We start from the raw sequence: 25491 nt of genomic DNA, 5'->3' as shown, positions 1-25491 counted from the left end.
ATTAATCAACGATCTACAAGGAGAAAAATGTTTTGAATTTTTTTTTTCAAAATAGCTACCGCATTTCATTTTCTAGCATAAATTAATAATCTAGATTTTAACCAGAAAGCTAAATCATTATCAATAATTAAATGGTGATCTCTGCTGCCTAGAATAAACGACGTGCTTTTTTTTGAAGAGAAACGACACCGTCACCCATTCTTCAAATTTTACAGTGGTCATAGCGTTCCGGGTATGCCTTCAGTAGGCCAAAGATTCAATAGAGAGTCAACTTATATTCAAAGTTCAATTACCGTCAGCATAATCTTCAATTATCGGTCGTGCTACTATGTTCCAAAACCCTAATGGTGTAAATAAAAAAATTACAAAAAAATCTCTATTGTTAAAGTATTACTAAACGATCTTTATAATAGCTAGTACAACTGATTCGTTCACATCTTCACGGCGTTATCATGCAGTCAGATCTTTTTAAATGCGCTGAGAAAACTTACTCATACACCTATTTTTGCATAGCGTGTTACGTCTTAATATTAGGCCACATTCCTCCTAGTACTCAGGCTAAGCTTGAGCGAGCGAATCTATGACCATCACTTGGAGGAATAAATCCAAGGAGCAACCTTGTTGTGGATCTCAACTAACTTAAGTTTTTCTGTAAAAAAAAATTATAGTTGAAACAAGTATAGACGTCATAATATGTTGTGTCTTAATCAAGCTCCTTTTTTTCCATAAATCAATCGACTTTTGAATCTGATTTATTTTTCCGCACACCCTATTTTTCAGGCGCCCCTAGTGGCGCGTATTACAGTAGATTTACCACAACTGCTGTATCTGTCACATATTGCTTAATAACCCACTAATTGATTTTGCATGGCACACAATGATTTTCATTTATTCAGTGTTGTTCTAGTATCAGGAATATTAATGCATTGACCTTTTATTTTTTTTAGCCCTATTATTATTATTGTCATTACCAGAATTTGCTGCCCAACCAGCACAATTTGTGCAATAATTATCATGGAACCTTTACTTTACCATTATACTTATTGCGGCTTATAAATCAAAACATTTGCCTCCCTAATTCTTTAGCTGACTTAAGAGCCCGAAAATTTAAAACTAAGCGCCAAAGATACCCAACTTTTAGTTAGACACTCATGAGTAGCGCTTATACATGATGAAGACGCCACTTATATCGGTGAATAGTGTGGCCTATTTCAGCTATGGTTTACTTTTTATTGCCCGCCAGGTATTAGGTCTCTATCAAAAGGGGCGTATTCCTTTTTCTGTTTCTACTGGTAAAACAATCAGAGTGCCGCCAATTACTGGTTGCAAGTCAGAAAGTTCTAGCATAATTTAAAGACCTGCTTGTTTTAACGCTCTATCCAGAATTTTGTTGACGGCATTACATTGCGCTTGAGATAATTTTATGGGCTTCTTGGCCAATCCGATCCGAGGTTTTCTGCATATGTATGCTTTTTTTTTTTGTTCGTGTACAACGACATTTACCTTAAGTTCAGCAATCGTTCGAGACTCCAAACAAAAACGCATTAAATAAAGCCGTTGCACTTTTGAAGGGTATTGCTTTCAGCCAAACAGTATTCAGGCCAGATACGCGGTTTAACGAAGAGCTTAGTGGCTCTTCTGATAAGCAATATGATGTCATTCCATTATTTCTGGTTTACTGTTGCGACGGATCATCCAGCTGAAATGCATCTCAGCTGTTGTTTGAGTGTTCCTACTTTACGACGACGGGAATGAGAGGATGCACAGAAAGCGGACAAAGCGAGGTTTGTGGCTTTGCAGGCCACTCAGCCGAGCAGGATGATTTACTTGCTTAACCTTGCTTGTTAATTGTGGTCTCCAAGGGCCGTTGCGTCTTGGTATCCAGTGTCCTAATAGAAACGTTGGTGCATCGCGTAAAATATATGATACCTCTGCACATGCTTAAGGGATGTCGGTGAAGGAAGTAGGAAAAGGTCCGCTTATAGTGGTCATTCCGTTTCCTCCTCGCAAAAAACGCTCATTTAAAATTTTAGTACTATAAAATTTAAAAAATATTTTTTTCCAGTTGCAAATGGGTCAGAAATTTAGTACAATGTGCGTTAACGGGTTTTCTCTATTCAAATTTTGGATCGTACGGGACAACTAGGAATGCTATTTTTCATTTCACTGAAGTTGTTTGAATCATAATTATTTTTCTACCACAGTTTGACTGTTCCAGCGTTAGGTTTTTATAAGAAAACTAAGAGGAAATTACGTTTCGTCATTATACTGAGCTTTATTACGCATTTATCTAGAGGCTATATGGGCCAGGGTAGGATGAACTTATATAGACCATTGCATTTCGAGCTTATATGACACCGAATGCTCTCGATGCTAATTCTACAGAGAAACAGAAAGATAAGTGACTTCAGGGTGCAACTTGCTTTAGTGAAAATGCATATATATATATATATATTGCCAGATATATATGCCAGTTAAACTAAGGCATAGGCTCCTTGCATTCGTTTTCCACTTTTCTTTTTGTTGTTGATTTGTAGCATGCGGTAATCATGATCATAGATCAGAATTTACCATAAATAGTTATTTAAATCAGAATCATGCAAAACGTAACCTCTGATATAGTCCTTTTTTCTATTTATTATATACTTCTTAATGGGAAAGTCTTTTTGGAACTTTTTGTTAAAATATATGTGTCTGATACAACTCCCCTTTTTTATACCTTAAAACAGGGCTGACCATCTATTGAAAGGAAGCTGCTCCTAAAAAATCTAGGCCGCAGTAGTTTGTTAATTAAAGTTTTTTTTAGTAGAATCAGTAACCTTTTGGTGTTCTGCCTTTTCGAACCCTCGATAGAGTGCACACTCAAATGGTGTGCGAATTCAATTGTGAACCACTCCTCTAGTAGTAGGTTCTTAGCCTATTTATGTCCGTGAAGGATCCCACAATGATCAGTGTCTAGCAGAGCATTGTTCGTAATCAAAATAGAAAAGGGGTGCTGCAGCCGTCACTTATTTTACATACTGAGGCAATAACAGCCTGAAAGTGAATAGAGTAACTCGCGCACTTCACTGAACAGAGAGCTGTTTTCGCTATGGTAAAAAATTTTTCAAATACGATTTTCAAAGGTTCTCATCGTTCAAATTGCGTGTTAACGTTGCAACGTCCTTCTGCCGCGGCTGAAGATAGTTTGTGAGACTTTAGCAAAGTTATCGCACAGATTGGGCTACGGAAGGTTCAGTCAATTGTAACGATTCCTGCAGAAGCTGACAAGCGTTTAACTTAAATCTTCGTAAAGTGACTGTTCCATCACAGCAGCAGCCACGTCGTCACAGAAGATGATGTGAACGAATACGCGCTCATCGAAGTGCATTGAAACTGGTGAAGAAAAAACTGTGAAAAGGTCTGTGCGCTTTTATCGTGCTCGAGCCTTATATATGAGCGTTCATCCCTGTCGTCGTTCGCTATCACCAAACACTTAACATCCTCTTTAACTAAATTTTCTAAACGCTGCTTTTTGCTTTGTTTACTGTTCATCTAAGAGACAATCGGAGTAAAGGTGGGTTGCGATGCTGTTTTTTTTTTTTTTGTAACTTTTATCAACTATTACCATTAGAAGAGGATCTAGGAATTGGTGTGTGGAGACAGGTTGACCGTATTGGCGTTTCCAACAAGTCATTCAAGTGAAGAAGTACAAAAAACGTTCGCAACGATAGAAAAGGCTGACAAGCTACCGGAGTTAAACCACCGTTGGTACCCGGAAACTGTTAATTCTGGGCTTATTCTTTTTGTATCTTAGCGCCTCTCTTTATTTAATGACCTGCTGGGTCTCATAGACATTCATGGTCACAGTAATTCCGCCACCTACGTTTCCAACATAGTGGTGGCGCCATCTAATGGCCGCGATTGCTTTCGCAAGGATGACTTACAAGTTTTTACTGACGTTACCGCGTGCTGCTTGTACAGCAATGTGCCCCTTGTTCAATGATACACAAATCGATGGCTGTGCCGAGAGTCAATTGTATGCTTATATGTAACATATGGGTAGACTGGCAAGTTTAACGAAATATAGGCTTGGCCACGTTATATGATCTAGTATAAACGTGGTCATTTTCTGGATGTTCACTCTATGCCTCAAGACTTATATCTTGAGAATCCGAGAAATCCAACAAGAATCCGATTGTTTTGTAGTAGCAAAACAATCGGATTCCGTAGAAAAATGTATGTGATTTAAAATACCAGGACAAAGTGTACTTTATGTATTTGAAACTTCGTAGTTAGTTTTATGCGTCGGTTTGTTTTCAATGGATAGAAATAGAATGACTGCATCCCAATACAGCATTTTCGCATAGACATATAGGAACTACCAATAGTGGTAAGTACATATTGCTCTTTGTTTCAGCTGATGTAAGAAGTGTACATAGGATAGTCATGAACATAGTCGTGAGCTTCACGGGACGGTCCATAGCTGGTAACAAAAAACATGGGATAGACATTTGATCAAGATTCCGTCGCTTTACTAGAAAATGCTAGTGTCCACGAATGCATTTACTGTGAATTACGACGAATGCTAGCCCTTTGCCAACTTAGCTGGATGATATATGGGCGTGTCGGCTCTAGCAGCAGGTAGCTGACTCGTGGTGGCCATGGAACGCCCGTGAGGACAGAACCTTATGCGGCACACAACGAAATACTTTCGGTAGCGTAACATCGTAGTGTTGCAGCTGCATGCTGATTTTTCGATGACTGCTGCTAGTGCTTGGTCTTGTTCCGGCATCGAAAGCTTCTGTGAGAGAATAAAAAGGGGAGGGAGAGAAAAAGGTAGATATCACAATGAAACATGCGACGAGCACTATTCGGTAACGGCGCCTTGTCTGCCGTGCGGTGCCCAACGACCAGAGCCAGTAATCTAGCGACTCGCCCTCTACCAGATACTAATGTCGACGTCGCGCACTGAAGCCATTCAAAAGGCAACAGCGAGGGAAACAGAATCTGACTATTTTCATTCGTTTACATACAACACCCCTATGCGTGTGACTTCAGAACAGCGCCACCGCGATCGCTACTGCTACTACTTGCAGTACGTGACTGCCACAGCTACAGCTGCGTCAAAACCCTGCATTCGTACAGTTGCCACTATCCTGCTCTGTTGTATTGACTCGCTTTCCACTCAAGAGGCAAGCGAACGAATGGAGCATTTTTCAGTGCCAGCCTCGTTCAAGCCCATGCCCACCTGATGTGGAGAGAGGAAACAAGTAGGCCAGCCAATGCTCTATCAGTCGGTTGGTTCTTGGCTAGCCGAGCAACTGTTTGCCAAAAGCCTTTGCTCTGTCTGTCTATTCATTTTCTCTAACTGCCAGTTCTACGCTATGCACTAGAAGAAACGTCTGTCCAAATTTGAATATACCTACATAAACTCGACAAGCTGCATGTATTTCGCACCCCTTAGAGCCTTTGTAGTTCTCTGTTACATGGAACCGCATATATAGCAGTTCTGCCAGTTCCTTTCATGGCAAAAATAGAAGAAGAGTCAGGATGGAAAAACAGGCACAAAGCCATGAGATGCTGCATTATTAAAGCTGTTACATATTAAAGCTGTTAGAATATCAAAGCCACCCATAAAAGTTACTGAGAAAATGGACACCGAGTCCCTGGACCGAACGTTTCAAGTGCAATATGTTAGCGACGTGCTTACAGCGTATGATGCCTCTTCACACAATATGGCGGAAACAAGGCAGAGATAACCGAGAAGAGAATACCCTTATAGGCTACGTGCAAACCCCGGTATTGCCGGATGCGCTTTAACTGCAGCACCTACAATTTTCGTTAAATGTCAGCACCCATTGCTTCGTTGATTTTTGTCTTCCATATGTACACTGATAGTTCTTGTCTTTCGATGCTAGCACCTGGGAACATAGATAGTCCCTAGTCTTAGATACTACCGTATCCCCAAGTCTACTAAATGATGTATGCGTTATTTGCGCTGCTTTGCGTGTCAGTATTCTTACATAGCGCATTGAAACAAGTAGCTAGGCCGTATGTGGTACATACGACGTGCGAACGCAGCCAGCAAGTTAGGAATACAAGACTAGGACGATAAACATTTTTAAGCTACGACAGTGATCCTCCGCCAGTGGCGATTACTTTGACCCAAATGCGGCGATGTGCGGGCAACATAAATGACAATAGCAGGATTTCGTTTTCAAATCTAAAAAAAGTGGGGCTGAATGATAAGAACAGGAGTGAAGACAACATGCCGCTCCTGGCGGTTGCTCCAAGGGAAGTTGATATTTAAGAGAAGAATTTTTTTTACCTATTGTTAACGAGTAAGTCATGTGTAATAGACATAGGCAAGAGACAAAGAAATTTGCAACTTATTACAACAAACGCTTATACCGTGAGTTAATTCTGCAGAATTCTACAATTAGGCAGGTTCATGCAGAACTAAATGAAATAAACAATCAGTTGTATCAACATATTACGTTTTCATAGAGCAGACGTTACGATTGCTTAATCCAAGGGAAAGCCAGACATAACGAATTTAGCCTTTGTGACGTGCTTCATATAGAACTTCTATTTAGTATAAATTAAGTTAACTGTAAGTGACTAATGATATCCTGTCCCTGATAATTTGTATCCTGTCGATCTTTTTTTAATAGAATTCCAGTAAAAAAACAAAATCAATCAAGGTGCAAAATCAGGACACAAATCAATATATCTTTATCATCAGTGCGACACGTTTGCATGGCATATATGATGTCAACCAATAGAACATACAAGGATTCACTAAGTCATTATAAAATTCTTGTAAAACAGCCACAGAAGCTAGTAGGCATCAATAGTAAGAATGGTACAGGTAATTTCTAATGAACAAATCTGATAAAACCAAGCCGTAGTATGCGCTGGATAGCCTGTAGAAATGCATGCAATGTTCGTGGATAGCAGTACATGACGAGAAGGCCACACCTACATGATAGGTGTCAAAACACGAGACTTTATAGTGAAGAGGGTAGTGCCACTGGTTTGGTCGCGTCCGTCCCATTTCAACGGTCCTAGTTACGAATTAGCCGCACAAATAGAAATTGCTGCGACATGCGAGAACGAATTTCACTAATCTAACCCTGTCTGCCTAACAATGAGCATGTACAAATGACGAACGCTGTACATTAACTCAGTTTTAATCCGGTCGAAATCGAATCTGGCGTGTGCACTTGGGCAGTAAAAGGAAAAAAAAGATTTTGTAACGTAGCGTTGCAAATCTAAAGTACTCGAAACGATGCCGAGCAGCTTTTCATAGAAGCGGTATTGTCTTAGTGGAGAAAAACACTCGATTTAAGGAACACCCTTTTAGTACATGTATAATTATTGGTCTCTGAAGTACTATGCTAAAAATGATAAACTTGTAAAGGGAACTGGCAGGAAATATTCAGATATTTTCGTTAACTTCATCTGACTAATACGATGCTTTCTATAGGCTATTAATGTTAAATCTGTTCCCCTGAAATGATAGCGCGGCTATGATTCTAGACTAGTATGATGTAAAGTTTACTAGCCATGCCTTTACTCTATTCTATCAAGTTAACAATGAAAATCTCAGACTCATTGCATTGGTTTTATCTTGAAATCAGTGTGTCCATGGTGATTGAAGCGGGACGCATTCTCAACGTCCACTCATAATTAACACTTTAAACGGCAAGCCAAGTATCAATAGCTATTGCATAGTAAGATCTTTCGCGTTTTTCTTTCAACACGCTCGTCCTGTATCTTCATAAAAATTATTCGAACTAAACTGAGCCATAATAGGACTGGAAAAATTATTTTTTCAGTTACCATTTTGTTATTGACCAGTTTAGAAGAAGAGCCGCAGTGGATTTTTGCTCTGATCGTCACCTGCAAAGTTGCGCTGTACGTCGCATAAATTTATCTTTTCAGTGAGAAACGAATACTAAAAGATCATCCCATTCATTTCCAAAAGAAGGCTAAGTGACACTGAGTGATATCTCAAAAAAATGCATCTGTTAAGCAAAAAATGATTTTAGGCAGAAAGCTTTGAGTCTAGTATTTAGGCTCGTTGTATAAAATGATAATATTTTTCTTTTACGTTTATCATATACATCGTCACCATAGCACCACAAGAAAATACTAAGGATTTTTTTGCCTATTTATGGTTATCCTTCAGCTCATAATGGTAACTCATACATGTTAATTTTTGCTCGAGCAGACTACGCTAAACTTTATCAGATTTTTTGAAGAGATATACTATAAATTGCTGACGCTTCATATATCAGTATTTTAGCTTTATGAAAAAGATTCGTAGAAGTAGCTAGAGAGGCAGAGAATAGCTCGTGAGTTTAAAACCAGACACAAACCTTTTAGCTGACATTTACCGAAAGGATATATAATTATGTTGTTAGCAATAACTCTATCGCGATACACTAATCGCTGACTGTATACAGAAATTTAGTGACTATTTGATATAGTCAATCGTGTACATTGTGAAAATATGTTTTAGTTACGTGTTATCTTTTGATCGAAGAGGTTCTACAAAATCTCGCTGGTCGCCGTTGAAAAAATTGCCCCTCGCGTGGCCTCTCGAAAATCATTATAACCCAGTTTAAATGCTAGATCAGAAAACGACGGCGTAAGTATATGTGAAGGTGGACGTTTCTGTTACACTGAATGTTTGCATTTTAGCGTGTGAAACCAGCAGTTCATAAACATTAAGCTCTGCTTAAATAGTAGAAATTGTTTGCGTGAAGCCTGTTTCCCTCCTTTTCTACCACCATCGCCTTTGTTGTGAAAGTACAATAATCAGCCGTAAAAAACTGAAGTTTCATCCTGCCATCCTAATAGGTGTAGACAGACCAGTGCTTTCCCCTCTGTCTTCTTAAAGAATATGCACAACATACCTACTTTGTACGGTCTTTTTGAACCTACCGTTTCCTCAGCACCGAGTCAATCCAGTATATCGTAATGGTTACCTTTACGTCGTTCCGCTAATTATGAGCAAGACGTGTCTTTAATTTTGTTCAGCCAACGGGAAACCTTGAAAAATGCCAAGCGGCAGGTTTGTCTAGACGTAAAATCTCTTCGGCAATTCGTCCTCGCTTGAAATGCTGATCCTGTTGCCGTAGGCTGCCTTTACTACACTTACAAGACCAATTAAACTGATTCTAAACACATTGAGAACATGGCAGAACACTGAATCTTTCTTGCCATAACTTTGTTGTCAGGCGTGATCATGATCCATTACCGTAACAAAGTGTCGATCCTGCCTTACTTGATATCGCATACTCAGTAAATTATCATAACGTAATTATGATACGCAAATGAAAATAGTTGAACTGCACAGCCCAGGGTATTTGGTATGGTGAAGCAATGGCTTCGAATCGCATACGTATTCAGCGATTTCAGATGTTAGGCTGAACGATAAAGCTACAAAATCAGAATACGTACGTATTACAGTTTTGCAGGAAATGTTGAACCGACAAGCATATTCTGCATAGAAGATAGAAATAAAAATATTGCCTTCAAAGCGTGCCAGATGCACTTGTTCACTGGTCAAAATGCAGATTTTCTAAGACATAATGTTGAAAAACATTCTGCAAAATCAAGTCATCATCGTCTAGGGCTACGTGAGGCTTCTCATCAGCCTTCGACACTGAAAGACGCTTGCTCTGCTTGCCGTACGACGTTTCTTTTCTGTTCGAGAACGCTTTCATTATCTAGGATCTCTCAATAATTAGTCATACGTTCAAAAATAGTTTTCCCGTATCATGTAATTTTCGTTCGTGTAGAATCGAAACCTAACGAACTCTCTGTCAATGTGTTTGCCCTTTCCTCTCTGGTTTGGGCTGCGCAACAAAGTACTAAATGCGTATGCAACAGCTGCGCATTGGACAGCTCAACAATGGGTCATCTTGCGTCTGTATCGTACTAATTAGGGGGCATTGTATAAGGCTAATTAAATGTAAGAGTGGACATCTTGGTCAGTGGGCCAATATTTTTGATACGTTCTGAAATTGCCGCTTTGCCTTTATTCTCATCTTAATCTATCCTAATCAAATAGTTTGATCGGCTTAATGTTTTCTTCTTACTGAATTGTAGCGTATAATCGTCGTTTATCCGAAAAAAACATACGGCTCACTTTAATCAATTAGGTTTTGCTTAATCATCTAGAGAAATATGTGTGAAGGAATAGGAAATGACTTGTAAGCTACTGTGCAAACAGATATTCCACAGGTCGCCGAGCGTCAAAAATGATGTGATTATGAGCTCCACTGACTTAGGTTAGTTGATAAAAGTTACGTACTGTATATTCAATATTATCATTATTACGTCACTATAAATTGCTTCTGCAAGCAAATGTACGACTATAATACAGCTAAGCTCCGCTTGCCTAGTGTGAGTTTTGGGGGCATCATCTAGACCTTAGTTGATTATTACATTCAATGGAATCGCTCTGCATAACGTCCGTCTTCAACATGTCGTTCCCTCGAAAGGGAGATCTCGAGAATCGGCCGTGGTTGCATTATCTGTTCAACAAATTACGCATTTGACATTAGCAGCATAACAGCACCCGTTAGCACATACTAGGAATATATACGCCCGACTTTAATCTAAAATGGGAGCACGAGCAGAACCTGGCTTGATTTTAGTTTCTTGATAGTATTAGAAAAACCCCATTTTTCCCCCATGTACATACGCTTTGGCTGTACGTGAGGTTAGCAGTGTCGATCGCGTTTCTTAAGGGCACTGCATCATGCCACCGGCAGTCTATCCGGGCCTGAGCAAAGGATTCAGCGTATCATTATAGAGAATTTGGCATTGTTTACTGGAGATGTATGTGACATCGTACACGAGCCGGCCAAAGGTAAACTAGTGGATTTTTTTAAATGAAGCATCAGTCGAGAACAAGTATAGGGATATGAAGTGTAAGCAGAGCGTTCTAGAACATAATTTATATTGCGCAACGCTTGTTACAGAATGAATAGGATTTATCAAAAGACTTACAAGTTATTAACTTGCTCAGATTCGATAGACACGATCTAATAGATTATTGAAAAGTACGCCGAGCTACAATCGATCGCTTGGACAACTGATAAACAACATCGTTGGGGATGTAAATGCATTGTTGCCGGCACGAGTCTATATTCGAGCCAGGGTAACCCTAAAAAGTATGCTAATCTTTATATGTAATAATAAATTTTAATAATGCTTTAGCCTTTCAAGCTGTACAGTCCTTTAGCTCTACACAAATAGGTGTCAAAGCTCTGTATGGCAAAGCATTAGGGCCTTGGTAAGCCATAGGCGAGGCCACCATTCTTAACATAGGGCAGCTTCATTCGCGATTAGTGTAACTAATAGTAGTAAAAATGCTTTCGATAAATCCCTTCACGAAAAAAAGGTTAGCAAAGATATATGTGCGGCCAGTCGTTACCAGGAGCGAGGTCTATGCGACGAGGCGTCCGCACTTAGCAACCCCCCAAGTGCGATGAAGCGTTCCGCAAGCAACGACATGAAATAGACGCTCGAAGTATATGCTGGTCGTATCCATGTAACATGGAGATCGTAGACGACCAAGAAATCTATGTGGTCTTGTTTTGACAATGGATTTGAGATAAACGATGTATACTAACACGAAGCTAGGTAACCGGTCTTTGAAAATCTCTTTTTTTTTCTTCATGAAACATGTACATGTTTCAATTTAAGATGCAGTTTTTTTGTGTGATAACAAATAGTCTCCTGCTGTAATGTGGTATTATGTCGATAGTAATGGTTTCCCTAAACAGAGGAGCAGTCTAACATGTTAAGTTTCGAATCAGGCAGGGCTACATGTCTTAGTGTGACCTCTCGGATTAATAAGCGGAGACTTAACCGTCAGGGTCATTTTGATAGGAAGCGTTCTTAAACTTAGCAATTGCGTAAGTTTAAATGATATTTTTTGTATGCGATATATTGTATTGAATGCCAGATTTGCATAAAACGAACCCGTTCTTCACTACGTTATCTCTGACAAAAATAAGAACAGAATCAAAATCTATTTTTTGCTAATTCCTACTTAGCAGACGTTTCCCTCGGCCTCTCAGTCACGTGACTAAGCTTGCACATGGGCGTCCACAGAGCTACTTAATTCTTTCCTTGGGACTACCGGCAAAATCGAAGGTAATAGCAGTTTCTATTTTTTTCAGGTAAATGGCTGTTCTTGACCAGCTCTGAAAATGACTGAATGAAAAGTTATATATATATATGACGGCACAGATATCGGAAACAATCAGAAGTGATCAATCGGCAAAATGCTTAGAAAAATAGCGGCCATTCGAGTTTCTATTTCTACTATAAAATATATTAATTGGAATTATCGCTGTCGTAGGGCGGGGCAAATGTGGTGTGGTAATGATATTTCTAATATACAACGCTTTTATGAACGCAGCGTAGCAAGCAAACGGTGTTTTCCTATAATCTCCATAGGTAAGTAGTGTTTGCAGTAGTCTAAATATCTATTATTTCTGTACATTTGACAAAAAAACACTGGGATACGATTAGCTACGCTGCTGATCAAAAGCTTTTTGTACGATCGTGTCAAGGGTGTAGTAAAGCTTCATTCTCAGTTTAAACAAACCGTGAGTAGAAAACAGCGTTTATGCTACACAAGTACACTTCCAACGTGTATTATACTAGAAATATTTCTGCTTGCGTATTTCAGATAATGTCCCACATTTAGCCTTAAAGAAGATTTCCTAGTGATTTTTAAAGATTATTGTCAAATTAAGCTGTTTGTTTATGATCTTCTCTTTCGATAGCGGGAACACGCTCTTGCTGTCTTTGAACTTCTCTGTGGAGGCTGCGAGAACAACGAAGGCCCATCCAGGATAGCATAAACAATCTATGACATCGGCGAAAAGCGTAAATCACTACCCATTCTGCTTCGCTTTAGCAAGCATCTATTTCGTATATACGTATGTACTCCTTCTCGTCAGTTGGCCGAAGTCTTCAGGCAGAGTAAATTGACGGCCTGATAATTTATTTTATTGTCGTTTTACATAGATTGATGATAAGCTGCGTACTATACTGAGTGGCACCGCATTGGAGGAAGATTTAGAACATGGCAGATCACAGTGTCCTCTATCAAAGCGCGACTGAAGTAGTGTGGTATTATAAATCTAAAAGTATTGCGCGTCCCTTTTTTAATGCAAACTAAACAAGAAGTTCAAGTTGAACCGCATAGCTTTGGTCGGATTACGCTTTACAATACTACATCAATATGCATTACCGTTATAATCACCAACCTTTAAAGCAAGAGTATGCTCTTCAAACGAATGCTCTATAAATAAAAACTTGATAGTAAATGCATGCAGAGCACTCAAAGCTGCCCACTAAATGTATATTTGTTTAGGCGGAATACTCACATTATTGGCAAAGTGGATATTCCGGAAGGCGTCCTCGTCGAAATTGTATTTATCTTTAAGAAGGCGTAATACATAATTGAGGCGGAAACACGACGTTAGTCCCGTGTCGTCATCGATAACGAGCTGCCATTTACGCAACTGTTGTTTTGTCGCTGTGCAAAAATGGTCTATTGTTCGGCTGAAGTTAGCTAGCGATCCTTGTGTGAAGTTGATGTCTCTTGCAGCCTCGTAAAATTCGGCAAATGCCTAAAAGTACCGAAAGCAAAAACAGAATAACTAGCTTGCTATTACCGTGTGTGAAAACTCAAATCCACCCACAACAAATAGCTATTCATTTTGCCTTCTTTATCGAATTTTGTTCGAAAGAAGCAGAAACAACTATTGTCTCCTTATTACGTGTTTGCCATTTCCGCTTCTGTCACCGAGTAGTTCTGCGACGCGTAATTACGCGAATTATAAAGCTGAGAATTTCTATTCGTGTATCGGCTTATATTCGCTTCTCTCGCTATTTCAGATTGTATTATTGACAGAAAAAAAATACATTTAGTTAACCCGTTTGTACACTTGGCGACGCAGTATAGATAACGTTGTCAAATCATATATACATATATATGCAAGATATTGTTCGCTTTCGATCCGCTGGGCTCATTCTACGCGAGCGACTTATCGACTCTATCACGCAGAAATGCAACCGTACATTATATGTATACCTTGTATGCCTGAATTTCACCATCACAAACAATTCTGCCAACCATTAGAACTGAAAGGTATACAAAAGACTACTTGTAAGAAACTAAGCAGTTCATTTGACTTTTTAGGAGCGAGCTTCTGGTCCTAGCCCAAAGGGATACTTCGTACGAGCCTACCGCCTACCGGACCCGTAGTCTGACTCCTTGGCACTAGTTGGGAGCTGCAAACCGATCGGTCTGTCCTAATCCTATTCTCCCATTCTTTGGACTATCTTGAACAGATGGAGGAAGGACTGCCTGAGCCGTTTCCCATTATCCTTTTTCTTCCTGAAGTTGGCAGTCCTTGTCAGGAGGCCTTCCGTTACTTATGGGCTGTGGCTTGGTTTCTTTGACTTCGACTTTTCCGAAATAGGCGGAGATAAGAGCACGGACTAACGGTAGAACCATTTATCTGTTCTTATGACGATCCCTCCACTGCCCCGACTCCTTTTGCCCTCTTCATGTCTCACCGTTGTAGTTCTACTATTGCCTACTACTCCTATCGCAGGTTTAGGTTGTTGCCACCAGTCTGTAGCCTACTCCATCGTATTCTCCCTGTGACCCTCCACCGTCTTGTCGTGTGTATGCGGATACCGGACCACATTATCTGTCTCCAGTTGAGCCCTCTCCTTCATACCTTTGTTTCGCGGTAGCAAAAAGCTATTCAACGACGCAGAAGTCTTGCTCTCAGAGCTAGCCCGCACACAGGCCCGGTCTCCGGCTGCTGACTCGGCCCCGTATAACGTATATATATAACGTATAACAAGCAACGTTATTCTTGAAAGATCGTTTTTTTTGTTTTTTAGTTGGGACCTACTGAAATATAAGCCTGGAGAAAATTTGAGAGAGAGTTACTTCGGCTTCGCTTGTTCTATGTGAAACCCCATCTATTGTTATACGTCTGTCTGCACCGCACACTATTTTGTTTCATGGCACATAGAAGGTACGCACACGCGCTGAAATGGTCATAGCTATTGGTGCTAGAGACTGTTAAGCTAAGCTGTACAGCTTACTCGCACAGAATGGCTGGCAAAGCTTGAAAGAAACATTAGTTATCATCAAAGGAGCGACTAACAAGAAAGATTTAAGTTAATCTGCACCCAGAAAGGATCATTGCAGGTAGCAGGGGAGGCTACGACCATATCGTAAGCTTATCAAATAGTTGCGTGAATATGCTCTAGAAAAAATGTACATTTCTAAACCAAAAAAGAGGGCATAAGTCGCGGGCATTAGAGTACTGGTTTTATTTCAATATGTAAAGGCGGTGGAGGAGCGGAGAGAGTATTATTCCACTGAAATGAAGATGACAAGCACTGCATTCACACAAAAGGAGCAGGGTTATTGTAAAAGATTTTAATTAGTTTGATTGTTTTATGTACCCGAGAGAAAAAGAAGAGTGTATTGTAAACACAAATAATATGTTTTCTCGAACATTTAAAACAAGGTTAGTTATAGTTTGTACTATCAGAAAAAGCGAAATTGAATTTGAAGAGAAATCGCCTATTCTATACGCGAGTTTGCCTAAATGTAGGGAAGTGAACCCTTTATCTTTTGCCGGTCATATTGGTTTTGCTATAAATACAAATGACATACGAATATAATGTTTCTCCTTATGCCGCGGTTATGATTAAAAGCAGTTTCGTACTTAAGCGAAACGAATGAGATTTGATTAAAAAATATATGAATAGAAATGATTTAAAACACTGTAATTAGCGTTATCTGAATATTGGCAAAGTAGGCTACTCTTTTTTTGCGTGCCCTGCGCCTAATCCTTTAGACACACCGGTAGCAGGCACAAATGTCAATAACCTGTCTAAGTCGACGAAACAGCTACGTAAGGCCTATCTGACGGATTAGATCTCATTTATCCGGTTACGTTCTTTCTTGAAGCAAGGAAATCAAATCGGTGTACCAGTTGAGTGCATAACGTTTTATACGAGGACGTTTCATGGAATAGGGCGCACCGAAAGCAAAATGGAATCCGTGTCACATGCTGCAGGACACCCAGTATTGATTAATCACTAAGCTTATAATTCGCCTAAATTATAGATGATCTGATTATAGATTCTACCTTTTATAAACGTATATCTCTAGCGGAATTCATTTTGTATACGGTCAGCTTCAATCGAAAGGACATTACATTTAGAAAAGAATTACTGATTCTTAAATTGCGTATTGTGAATAGCACTTTGAGGGACATTAATGAACACTCAATTATTTGTCTATCATATATTTATTATATTTTCAACTTGCCTATTTAAAGAACATACACTAAATGGAGACATTTGAAGGATGAGGTAATCCTATGACGTTCAGCATTACACCCAGAGGCTATCATCAAAAAACACACAGACACCCATATGATCTTACAACGTTGTGCGAATTCTCCCCATGTGGTTAATACTATTATATGGCGACTAACTTTTTGCCCTCCAGTGCGAATGACAGGAAGCCACCGCCTTACAGCCTATGTGTGGCGATAGCTTCCTGTAGTTCGAGCTAAGTGGCCGTCATAATAAGGGAATTGCCCTGCGAAGTTAGTAAGCCAACTTTCATAGACATTTTAACCCACGTTACTATGTGAGTTTATCTCAGTATTCAGGACTGTGTCGCACTGTTGTGGCTGCTCAATCGAACTTAGAAACTCATACGTTAAACTAGTCAGTATAACTGCGCACGTGGAAAGATCCTGAATTTATTACAACCTGAAATTGATAGCGCCCGACCTGACTTGAAAATTTCCCATTATACCAGTATGGTTCGAGATGTGGTAATCTTGTTTTTTACTGAATGACCTCTGTAGTTTTATTCCATGAAAGCTGCGACAATGTATTGAAAGGAGTTACGAACAATGACGGAGCGGGTAGCAGCACCGGTCAGAGTGTGAATTTTGCATTTCTGACTCCTATATTATTAGTTTCTTAAAAAAAAAAAAATGGCGAAAATTGCTTTTTCTTGGTTTGTTAGTGGTAAAGTCAGGGCTTTATTAAGGTAGGGGTAACTAGCGTAATTAATATAGGCTTCAATTTGGTGCTTTCATGAAGTCATTATATACAGCCGAATAGTGTTATCGTTAAAATATAACAAACAAAAATTGACTTTTAGATGTACACAAGAAGAAATTATTTCGTTTCAATGTACAGTGCGTTACGCGAGACCATAAGCATAATACGCACCCGACATGGAGTAAACTAGGACAAATACCATGTTTTGCCAATACGTATTAACGAATATCTATTGTTATTACTCTTTGTAGTGTAGACAGTCTCTATCAGACGTCGATGGAATAGAGAGCGTAATTACCTAGGCTAGGTGGTACAAGATTCAAATCAATTTAAATTATTTATTTTCGATAAAACATGTAAGCGTATGATGCCCACTATTAATTATCTGCGAAAAAAAGCGCAATGCTGTAGATCGAACAGAATTTCGAAAGATATTATTCTAAAGAGTAATTATTTCTCCATTTTCAAACAACAGAAACGTCGCAATAATATAATAGCAAACTAATCATAGCCTTTTGCAGCTGTTGCGGTCGCCATAAATCGGGCCTTAAAATGTAGGCAGAGAATCCCACTCAATTTCTGCCGTTTAGACCTAGGTGATAATTACCTAATAGCGTCGATATAAACTAAAACGTTTGTCGGCGGTCGTTTTGGCGTTTGCGGTTGATGCAGCAGGTGCTCATGGTCAACTAATGAATGGACGGGTTGTTTTAAGCGATAATGTTAAAGTGTACACTTACCGTGTAATCGATAGTATTGGGTATACGCTGACCAAGTGACTGGAAGCATTGACGGTATCCTTGTTCAGCACAGAGAGGACTATCAACGAGGTCTTCCGTTAGAGCACGGCAGCCTTCGGGGTCTGACGTACCGTTAAACGTGACGCTCTGTAATCAATCGAGCAATGTAAAAAGATTGACTATTTTAATTACTATTTTAAAACAGCTACTTCCACGATTCAAGTTCGGTTACCTCTGTGTAAAAACACCCTGCAGGTGACGACATTATCGGAGGCAATAGTTTAGAATGCTTTGCAAGCAAACAAAGCAGAGTTATAGGAAAAGGGACACTAGAAAGATTGTGCTGTAGGGGAGTTGCATTTCATTCCGGGTAAGTACGGTGCCGAAATGTGTGAAAATTATATTAATATTTTTAGACAAAATTAAAAGCGGAATATTTGGTGCAGCGTAATGGCTCCACTTAGGTGAAGTTTTTGCAAGACAGCATGTGTAAAAGAGGTTAGGGAGGGACACCCGCGTATGACGGCAGTCATGAAGCGATTGAGCCATTATTAGCTGACGTTTTTATACTAATCATTTTAGCCAAAATTGCGTTTTAACTTCATTCTTTCTAGCAACGGTATTCTACTGCTGATTATTTTATGTTGGGAAAAATACCCATCTTTGTTTTTTCAAAGCATCCCTAACTTATTATTTTCTGTACGATACCGGAAGCCTGCGAGGTATGCAATCCATCGTGCAGGAGTTATCTGCTTTAGTATAAACAATTTCTTATGATTGAGTTGTTTTGTCAGACCCCGCAAGGAATTTTTTAAGCAAGGCCAACTGCTTCAAAGTTTTTGGCGCAGCAGGTTACGAGAAGTATAATTTAACTTAATATGTATTTTATGAAATAATAGAGCGCCCTGTAAATGAGCTACGAAACGGCGTAGTAACAAAAAAAGCTCGATCTTAACTGTGAGTCAAGGCCATAGGAAGGGTTCGGATGACTCTGTTTCAACCGCTCTACGAGGAGTTTTTATGCAACCATGAGAAGCTATCCCACCCACTATTCGATTCTGGTATTGTATAATATTATACTCAGATTGTACGCAAGGAACACACGAGAACTGCACCGGGACATAAGAGCAGTATACTTACAAAGTTCAACTAAAGATAAAAGGAAGAACCCTACATTGTGGCTCCTTTGTCCTTATTTTTCTTTAAGGCAAGACATCATAAACAGAATCTTCAACGTGTTTAGCCTGTCAAACGACAGCTCGCTTAAAGTCGAATGCAGATCACACGATGTAGTGGTCATACGGAAAAGTCATCCGGTAGTTGTAGCAAAAAGAAGCTCAGGTATAAATCGGTGTCAGCGTCGTAAGGAAATTAACCTTGTACCAACCATATTTCTCTTTCCATTTTTCGTGTAATCCGCACATTCTCACTTGTACTTTGTAGCCATTTTTGTATCTACGCCTACATCTACGTAAAACGACGTAGTCTGGAACGAAACGATCGCCCGCCCTACTAAGGAACATATTCTGTAGCTCTGTGCCCCTATTCCATTTCCCGCCGCCGGTCTCCTAATCATAGGCGACGCAGGTTGCATTTACGAACGAGCATACAAAATGTAGTTTTGCTTCCCGCCAACGTCCGCATTATCTGTGCCAATCGCTGGATGCGTTAGAAGGTTTATGGGCTAGGGTTGGCATGCAGGGAAAAAAGCATCGGTTTGTGTCGGTAGCAGCAGAACAGCCTAACGGCAAAAATACCACAAAGGAGAACGCGTTTGTGCGTGACTGCCTGCCGGCTAGGCCAGTGGCGGCGACAACTACATAGGTCGAATAGGATCGATTTAGGTAGGCTTGCGCTCATCAAAGTCACTTTTTTCTCTACCACTGCGAACACCTTTTAAAATTATTGGCACCTATATCTAAGTCGCCCTTTCAATCGACCAACAGGCAGGCGTAGTCCAACATTTCTGTTTTCGAACTTCAGCGTCAAAATCGTTGCGTGATACGATGATGCATCACTTGTACGACGTAAAGGAAAAATAAACCCATCTACAAGTCTGGAACCATTACCGCAGTAACAGCCTGTTAGAACTACGAGCTAGAACGGCGTAGCTGCATAATATCGAAGGGGGTCGAATACGAGGATGTCTAAAGAGAACCTGCGCTCTCGTAAACGAAGGCGGCTTCTGAAGCAACGAGTATTGCACCGTAAGTCCCTGGACATCCTCGCCCAGGTGAGTTCTGAGTGCTGCTCCTATCATTCGCTACGTCGCCCATAAAGATGGCGTGCCACGCGCGTATAGAATAGCAACGTCAAATCGAGGTTAGGAATAAAGTGGACTGTTGTGGCTTCCAACAGCTCCAACGCAGCAGCACTTCAGGAATCGGTGCGTGTTTCAGCTCGACGACAGCCAAATTTATCGCTGCGTTCAAGGGACACAAAAGGAAAACCGGTAAGAACAGTGGTTGTCCGTCGTGAGACAAGAGCAGTCTCATGTCTATTCATCTCTGATAGCCGAAGATCCTCAAATTTTTTGTTGGAACTATAGCCAATCTAGCACACAAAACAGAAGAAAATTGAAAGAGATCACGATGGTGATCTAGAAAATTTTCTCTACGTATGCCGGTAACACCTGTAGGAAAAGGTCTCTTTCAGGTTGTGCCCTTATTGTACTGTGTTGTTCCGGTGCGGCTGCGCTGTTAAAGATCACCCACGTGACTCCTCTTCTCACTAGGTTCCTAGTCATGTGGTTTAATCATAGGCCGATTGATCCAACATTTGCCAAGCTATTTGGTAATGAAGAAAAAACGCCAATCTCTTGCATTGAATCTACAACCGATTTTGCCTTTAACGGAAGGTAGACGTAGCCGTTCAAACGTCTAACCTACTGTTGCCTTTGAGCTTGTGTTTCTGCCTTTTCCGTTTGTAATTCGCTCCTTCCAAGCCTCGATATCTCATCTGTAAAAGTAGCTGTTTGTCGTTTTGCGTTGTGACTGGAACGTTGTGCTATAGACACCTCACATCGGTGTCTAGTCATATGCGCTTGAGCTTTTCGTAGTAGCATTTGCTACATACATCATATAGCTGTCTGACGTCGTTCTGGTAAAAGAGCTGAGAGCTTTGTTTGTGTATTCTGTCCCTAATTCAGCCCATGTTGCGTTGCTACTTTTTGCTTTTTTCTTAGTCGTGTGCACACGATGGATAACCGAAAGCGAGCAGAGCATTGGAGAAAGGACAGTCTTCGCAGTATTTTTCAGTAAGGTTGAAGTGTATGAGTCGTGCAACAACAATAGTGACAAAAATGAAAACAGTAACCTTAACCTGACAATAGTTCCGCTACGCCTACAAAAGAAAAAAGTGTTTGGGGTGCACTCTTTCGATGATATGTAGCGTAAAGGGGCAGGCTGATATGAGCTTGTCTATATTCACGTGCTTTACGTCTATATTTCATACAGACCCACGTCTCGACCTACAATAGGATTCCACTGTTGATTACAAGAGCGGCAACAGGTGTCCCTGCTCGGGTGAGCCAGTCTTCATTAATAGTGCGAGGACGCAAGCGGACCTCTTCTACAAATATAGATGCAAGCTCGTCTTCTGATATCTTCTTAGGCCTCTCTATGTATTTATGTTGCTTAATTGTGGTACGTTTATTCATAGATGTTTGATAGAATGGGTGTTTCGTTTCGTGTTGTGTTAGCTTTTTTGTAAGGTCCGAATAAGCGAAGTTGAGCATTGTCGTACGCGAGGCCATCAGATACATATTAAGTACGTTTGGTGGTATCTTCGAGTGTATCATTTTCGATGTATATGAAATACATATTTCTAGGAGATAGGTACCTGATCGTTTTGCTTCTCTAATCAGTGAACTCGATGAACACCGATAAAAAAAAGAGTGAATTCACTGGCTAACAAGTCAACCGCTAAAACATACTGTATTCGAGAAACGAGCTTCTGCTAGATCACTTCTGTATGAGAGATCTCGCCAACAATCTTGCCCGTCTTGTTTTCCCTCGTAACCATAGAGCACATAGCAATTGTACGTTTAATTCTAGTTACGACAGAAAAAAGTATGCAGTTTCTTTTGCGATATACGGTAGATTCGGATCGGCGGTTCTTTTGTGGAGCTATGAATAAGGCAGCATCAAAGTGGTCCTTAGGCAAGCCGTGATGCAGGTCGTATATAAGCAACAAAACCAAGTAGGGATTAATTCAAAAGCGAGTTGTCATAAACAATGTGACGGCAATGTAAGAACATATGTAACAGAACGTAATTGTCTCGACTCAATGCTGCTGTGTGCCGTGACCGCATGTAGTCATGTGCATAAATATATAATATCTATATAAGTTAATGAGCAATAGCATATTTGGTGAAATCAAGCAAAGTATCTTTTCTTTGCCAGATACCACGTTTACTTTTTAATCAGCATCTCGTCGATATGAATAGAATCTCTCTAACTTTGGCAGTTGACGCACTGCCTTCTCTCAGAATTTTCAATGACATAAAATATACATCCAATTCCACGGAACTTATCATGTCAGGCGTAACTGTATTATTTGCCTCTGGGTGCCAAATCACCAACACAATAATAAAGACCATGTCAACCATTCGAATATAAATGTCGAGAAACTATGAAGAACTCCGAATTTATGTATTTTTAATTACTTTCATCCACTTACTTAGGTAATTTTTAGTTGCGTCTCTATCTCCGCGCAGGAATAAGCGTTACATAGAACTTCGACTCGATTTGTCTTCTACGTAGAGATGTTTTGTCTATTGCGGCAACGCATCTTTGGCGAATATGTAACGAGCAGTCGACGTTTAAGGAATCTTCTCTGTATCCTACGCCAGGCCTAGCGACAGTGAGCTTTTTAAAATGGTCCCGGGTCATTTCCAATCGACAGCTAATAGCACAGACTTGGCTATCGCCCGTTGAAATTGCACCAGAGGGTCGTAGCCTCGTTTATCGGTGCTAACCCAATGTCTCCATTTGAAACATCCATATATATCAAACGCTATACCTTCTACCTTCTATGGCTTAGCCACTTTCATCATACCATACGAGCTAACCAAGAATATTCACGCACGTCACACTGCCAATAGTAATCTATATATATCACAAAGAAAAGGGAAAAGACCCGAATAAATTTATCAGAACTGATAAGTAATTATCACGATCTGCTTTGGCGTGTGCAAATGATTGGTGTATTTGCTCGTAGAAATTCCTCAAGCAAGTCCATACAATTAATATTTGCTGATATTCGTTGTTGAGCAATAACCTCTACTTCTCAGAACTTGCTCACTTCTACTCGTGGAAACTAAATCAGAGGACTATGTGAGTGTGTCACTGCTAAATGTATCAACCTTACCTTAGAGCTGAAACCTCACCTCTATATGTTTTCGCTGAGGATGCAGTCTTCCAACAACAGTTCCGTCATTACGGGCCTGCTATCAATAGTTCAATGAAAGGTCACTGCGATCTACTACAATAAACGCCAAATGCTGGTCTGCAGTTCGCTGCGATCAAAAGTTCAGTAAAATTTGTTTGAAAACTATTGGCCGTCTGCGGAGGGTAAAACCCGGCGAGGAACGTCATTGTTGATAGGCTGTTTCTTTCCGTCGACACTGTCATGTTCATCACAGTTGTTGGACGTAGTCGAAGGCAGGAAAAAATAACTGTTCTGGAAACAGCACCTGGCTCAATTAAACGTCCGACTCAATAGATCTACATTAGATAAATTTACTGCGACATTCTGTGAAAATAGTGTAATAATTTGTTGCTTAGCGGGAAAAGCTTGCGATCTGGTTAAGGAGGACTACAAGAAAATCGACTCCTCAGAGACCGTGCATCAACTAGGAAGGCCACGCGCTGCTGCCATGGATACCCACACACAAAACGTGGGTTGAAAATGAGGAAGCAGATTTGGAGAGGTTTGCTGTCTTGCTAATGGACGCACGCCAGCTAATGAAAAAGGTCTACTTTGCCCTTCTTTAACTAGCTTGTTGTTTTTATGATATTCCCGCAACTCATGCAGTTTACACATATACACTTCTTATATGAACGAGCTAATTATTATAACTATGTTTCTTATACATATAATTTGTCGATATCTTTAGTTGTGACTAGACAATATTTAGTTGGTCGTCTATTTAGCGATTTGCGAACTACTGGTTGCCTCATTGCTCAATAGCGTTAAGTGCTTCGATCTCCTTCGGTTAAGCGACATCTGTAGAACTAAGCCATGGTACCTAATCATGGCGTATGTAAAAGTTAGGTATAAATAGAAAAGTACTTCCTCTCGGATTTGGTATGTACATTTCTATAAATTTGATTATAATTAATAACAAGATAATTCTGAGTGTAAATATGTACGTAATCAGTCTAGCATTCAGAGGGTTGTTTTTATTATAAATACGAGCGAGAAACTTCTATTTACTGTTGACATACAAACGGAATACGTGACTGACATTTTTAATCTTTCTCAAAAATATAGATTTCGATCTCTAAGAACCACCGACTTCGATATCAGCATTATGTAATTTCCGACAGCAGTATTAGTAACTAGCGAATTAATACAGGTGAGAGAGAGAGTAAAGCGCCCAAATGAAGATGCGGTTAGTAAAGTAAGTTTTTCAAGATCTAGCTGCAGTTTTAACATGTTGTCACCAATGAAAAATATTAAATAAGCTCATTTTAATTATCCCAGATCATGCTATTGATATCTTCGCCGTCCATGTTATCGACTTTGGGGTCCAGTGCTTACTAGTAGAAATAAAACGTTCTCAATATAACAACTACCATAGTTTGATCCGCTCAGCAGAAGGCGGCCGTAAGTGTATCGGTATTCATAGTCCGCGATTCACTATTCGTGGTCATCATTGACGAATTAACGATTGCACGGGTCTTCAGCATCACTCAATATCTTTCTTAGACGCGTCGTTCTGCTGGCCCTCAGAATGATGACCACCATCTCAGGCCATATAATTTGGCCTCACTATGTTTCACGGAAGAACCTTCACTGCCAGTATTTGTATGCTATACGAGTATTGCACAGCCATGCCTCAAAGCAATCTAGTTGATACAAGCAAGGATGTAAAGTACACCAAGCGTCCCGCTTGGTGTACCAGGCTAACCACCATTCAGAGATGTTTGGTATATTAAAGGAATCGGTAAGGCCAACTCAACTGATCAATCCCATTGACAATACTAAATCGAAACATAATATATAGATAGCTTTGAACGAATCAATATCGAAAACGTACATTACAGCACCTCACACGGCACATCAGCTGTTACCAATCATGACACGTTACGTTGCCGTACAAGAACACTGCACCATGGCTCAGTTTAAGGCCAGACAATCAGCGATTACTCTAGGTATACCAACAGCGCTAGTCTTAGTGGCGACATTAAAAGTTATGGGCATGTGCGGACCTGATACTGCCCTCTGCTACTTCAAATCTATCTAGCATCCCTAAAAGATTGCTTGAAACAACTGACAGTAACCACGGAATCTAGGTGTTGTCTATATATATATATATATATATATAAGCCCCCTAACGGACACAGAGAAAGCAGGGCCCTAAGGTTGTCACGAAGTTTGCAGAACC

The 25491-nt window shown here is 40.1% G+C and overlaps 1 protein-coding gene across 7 annotated transcripts in view; it reads right to left on the bottom strand.

Annotated features, from left to right (window-relative positions):
• LOC111251791 (uncharacterized) overlaps positions 1 to 25491 on the bottom strand; it is a 134863-nt gene that overhangs the window by 7514 nt on the left and 101858 nt on the right. For all 7 annotated transcript variants that reach the window (XM_086989821.1, XM_022808809.2, XM_086989818.1 and 4 more), the window contains 2 exons: positions 17880 to 18026; positions 13407 to 13652 (listed from right to left, as the gene is read on the bottom strand). In XM_086989821.1, the coding sequence (XP_086845947.1) occupies positions 13407 to 13652; positions 17880 to 18026 (393 nt within the window). The remainder of the gene's footprint in view (positions 1 to 13406; positions 13653 to 17879; positions 18027 to 25491) is intronic.

Source organism: Varroa destructor, unplaced genomic scaffold (assembly GCF_002443255.2).
Source record: "Varroa destructor unplaced genomic scaffold, Vdes_3.0 BEIS01000005.1, whole genome shotgun sequence".
Lineage (NCBI taxonomy): Eukaryota > Metazoa > Arthropoda > Arachnida > Mesostigmata > Varroidae > Varroa > Varroa destructor.
The sequence above is the reverse complement of the archived record's forward strand: the minus strand, read 5'-3'. Positions and strand labels throughout refer to the sequence as shown.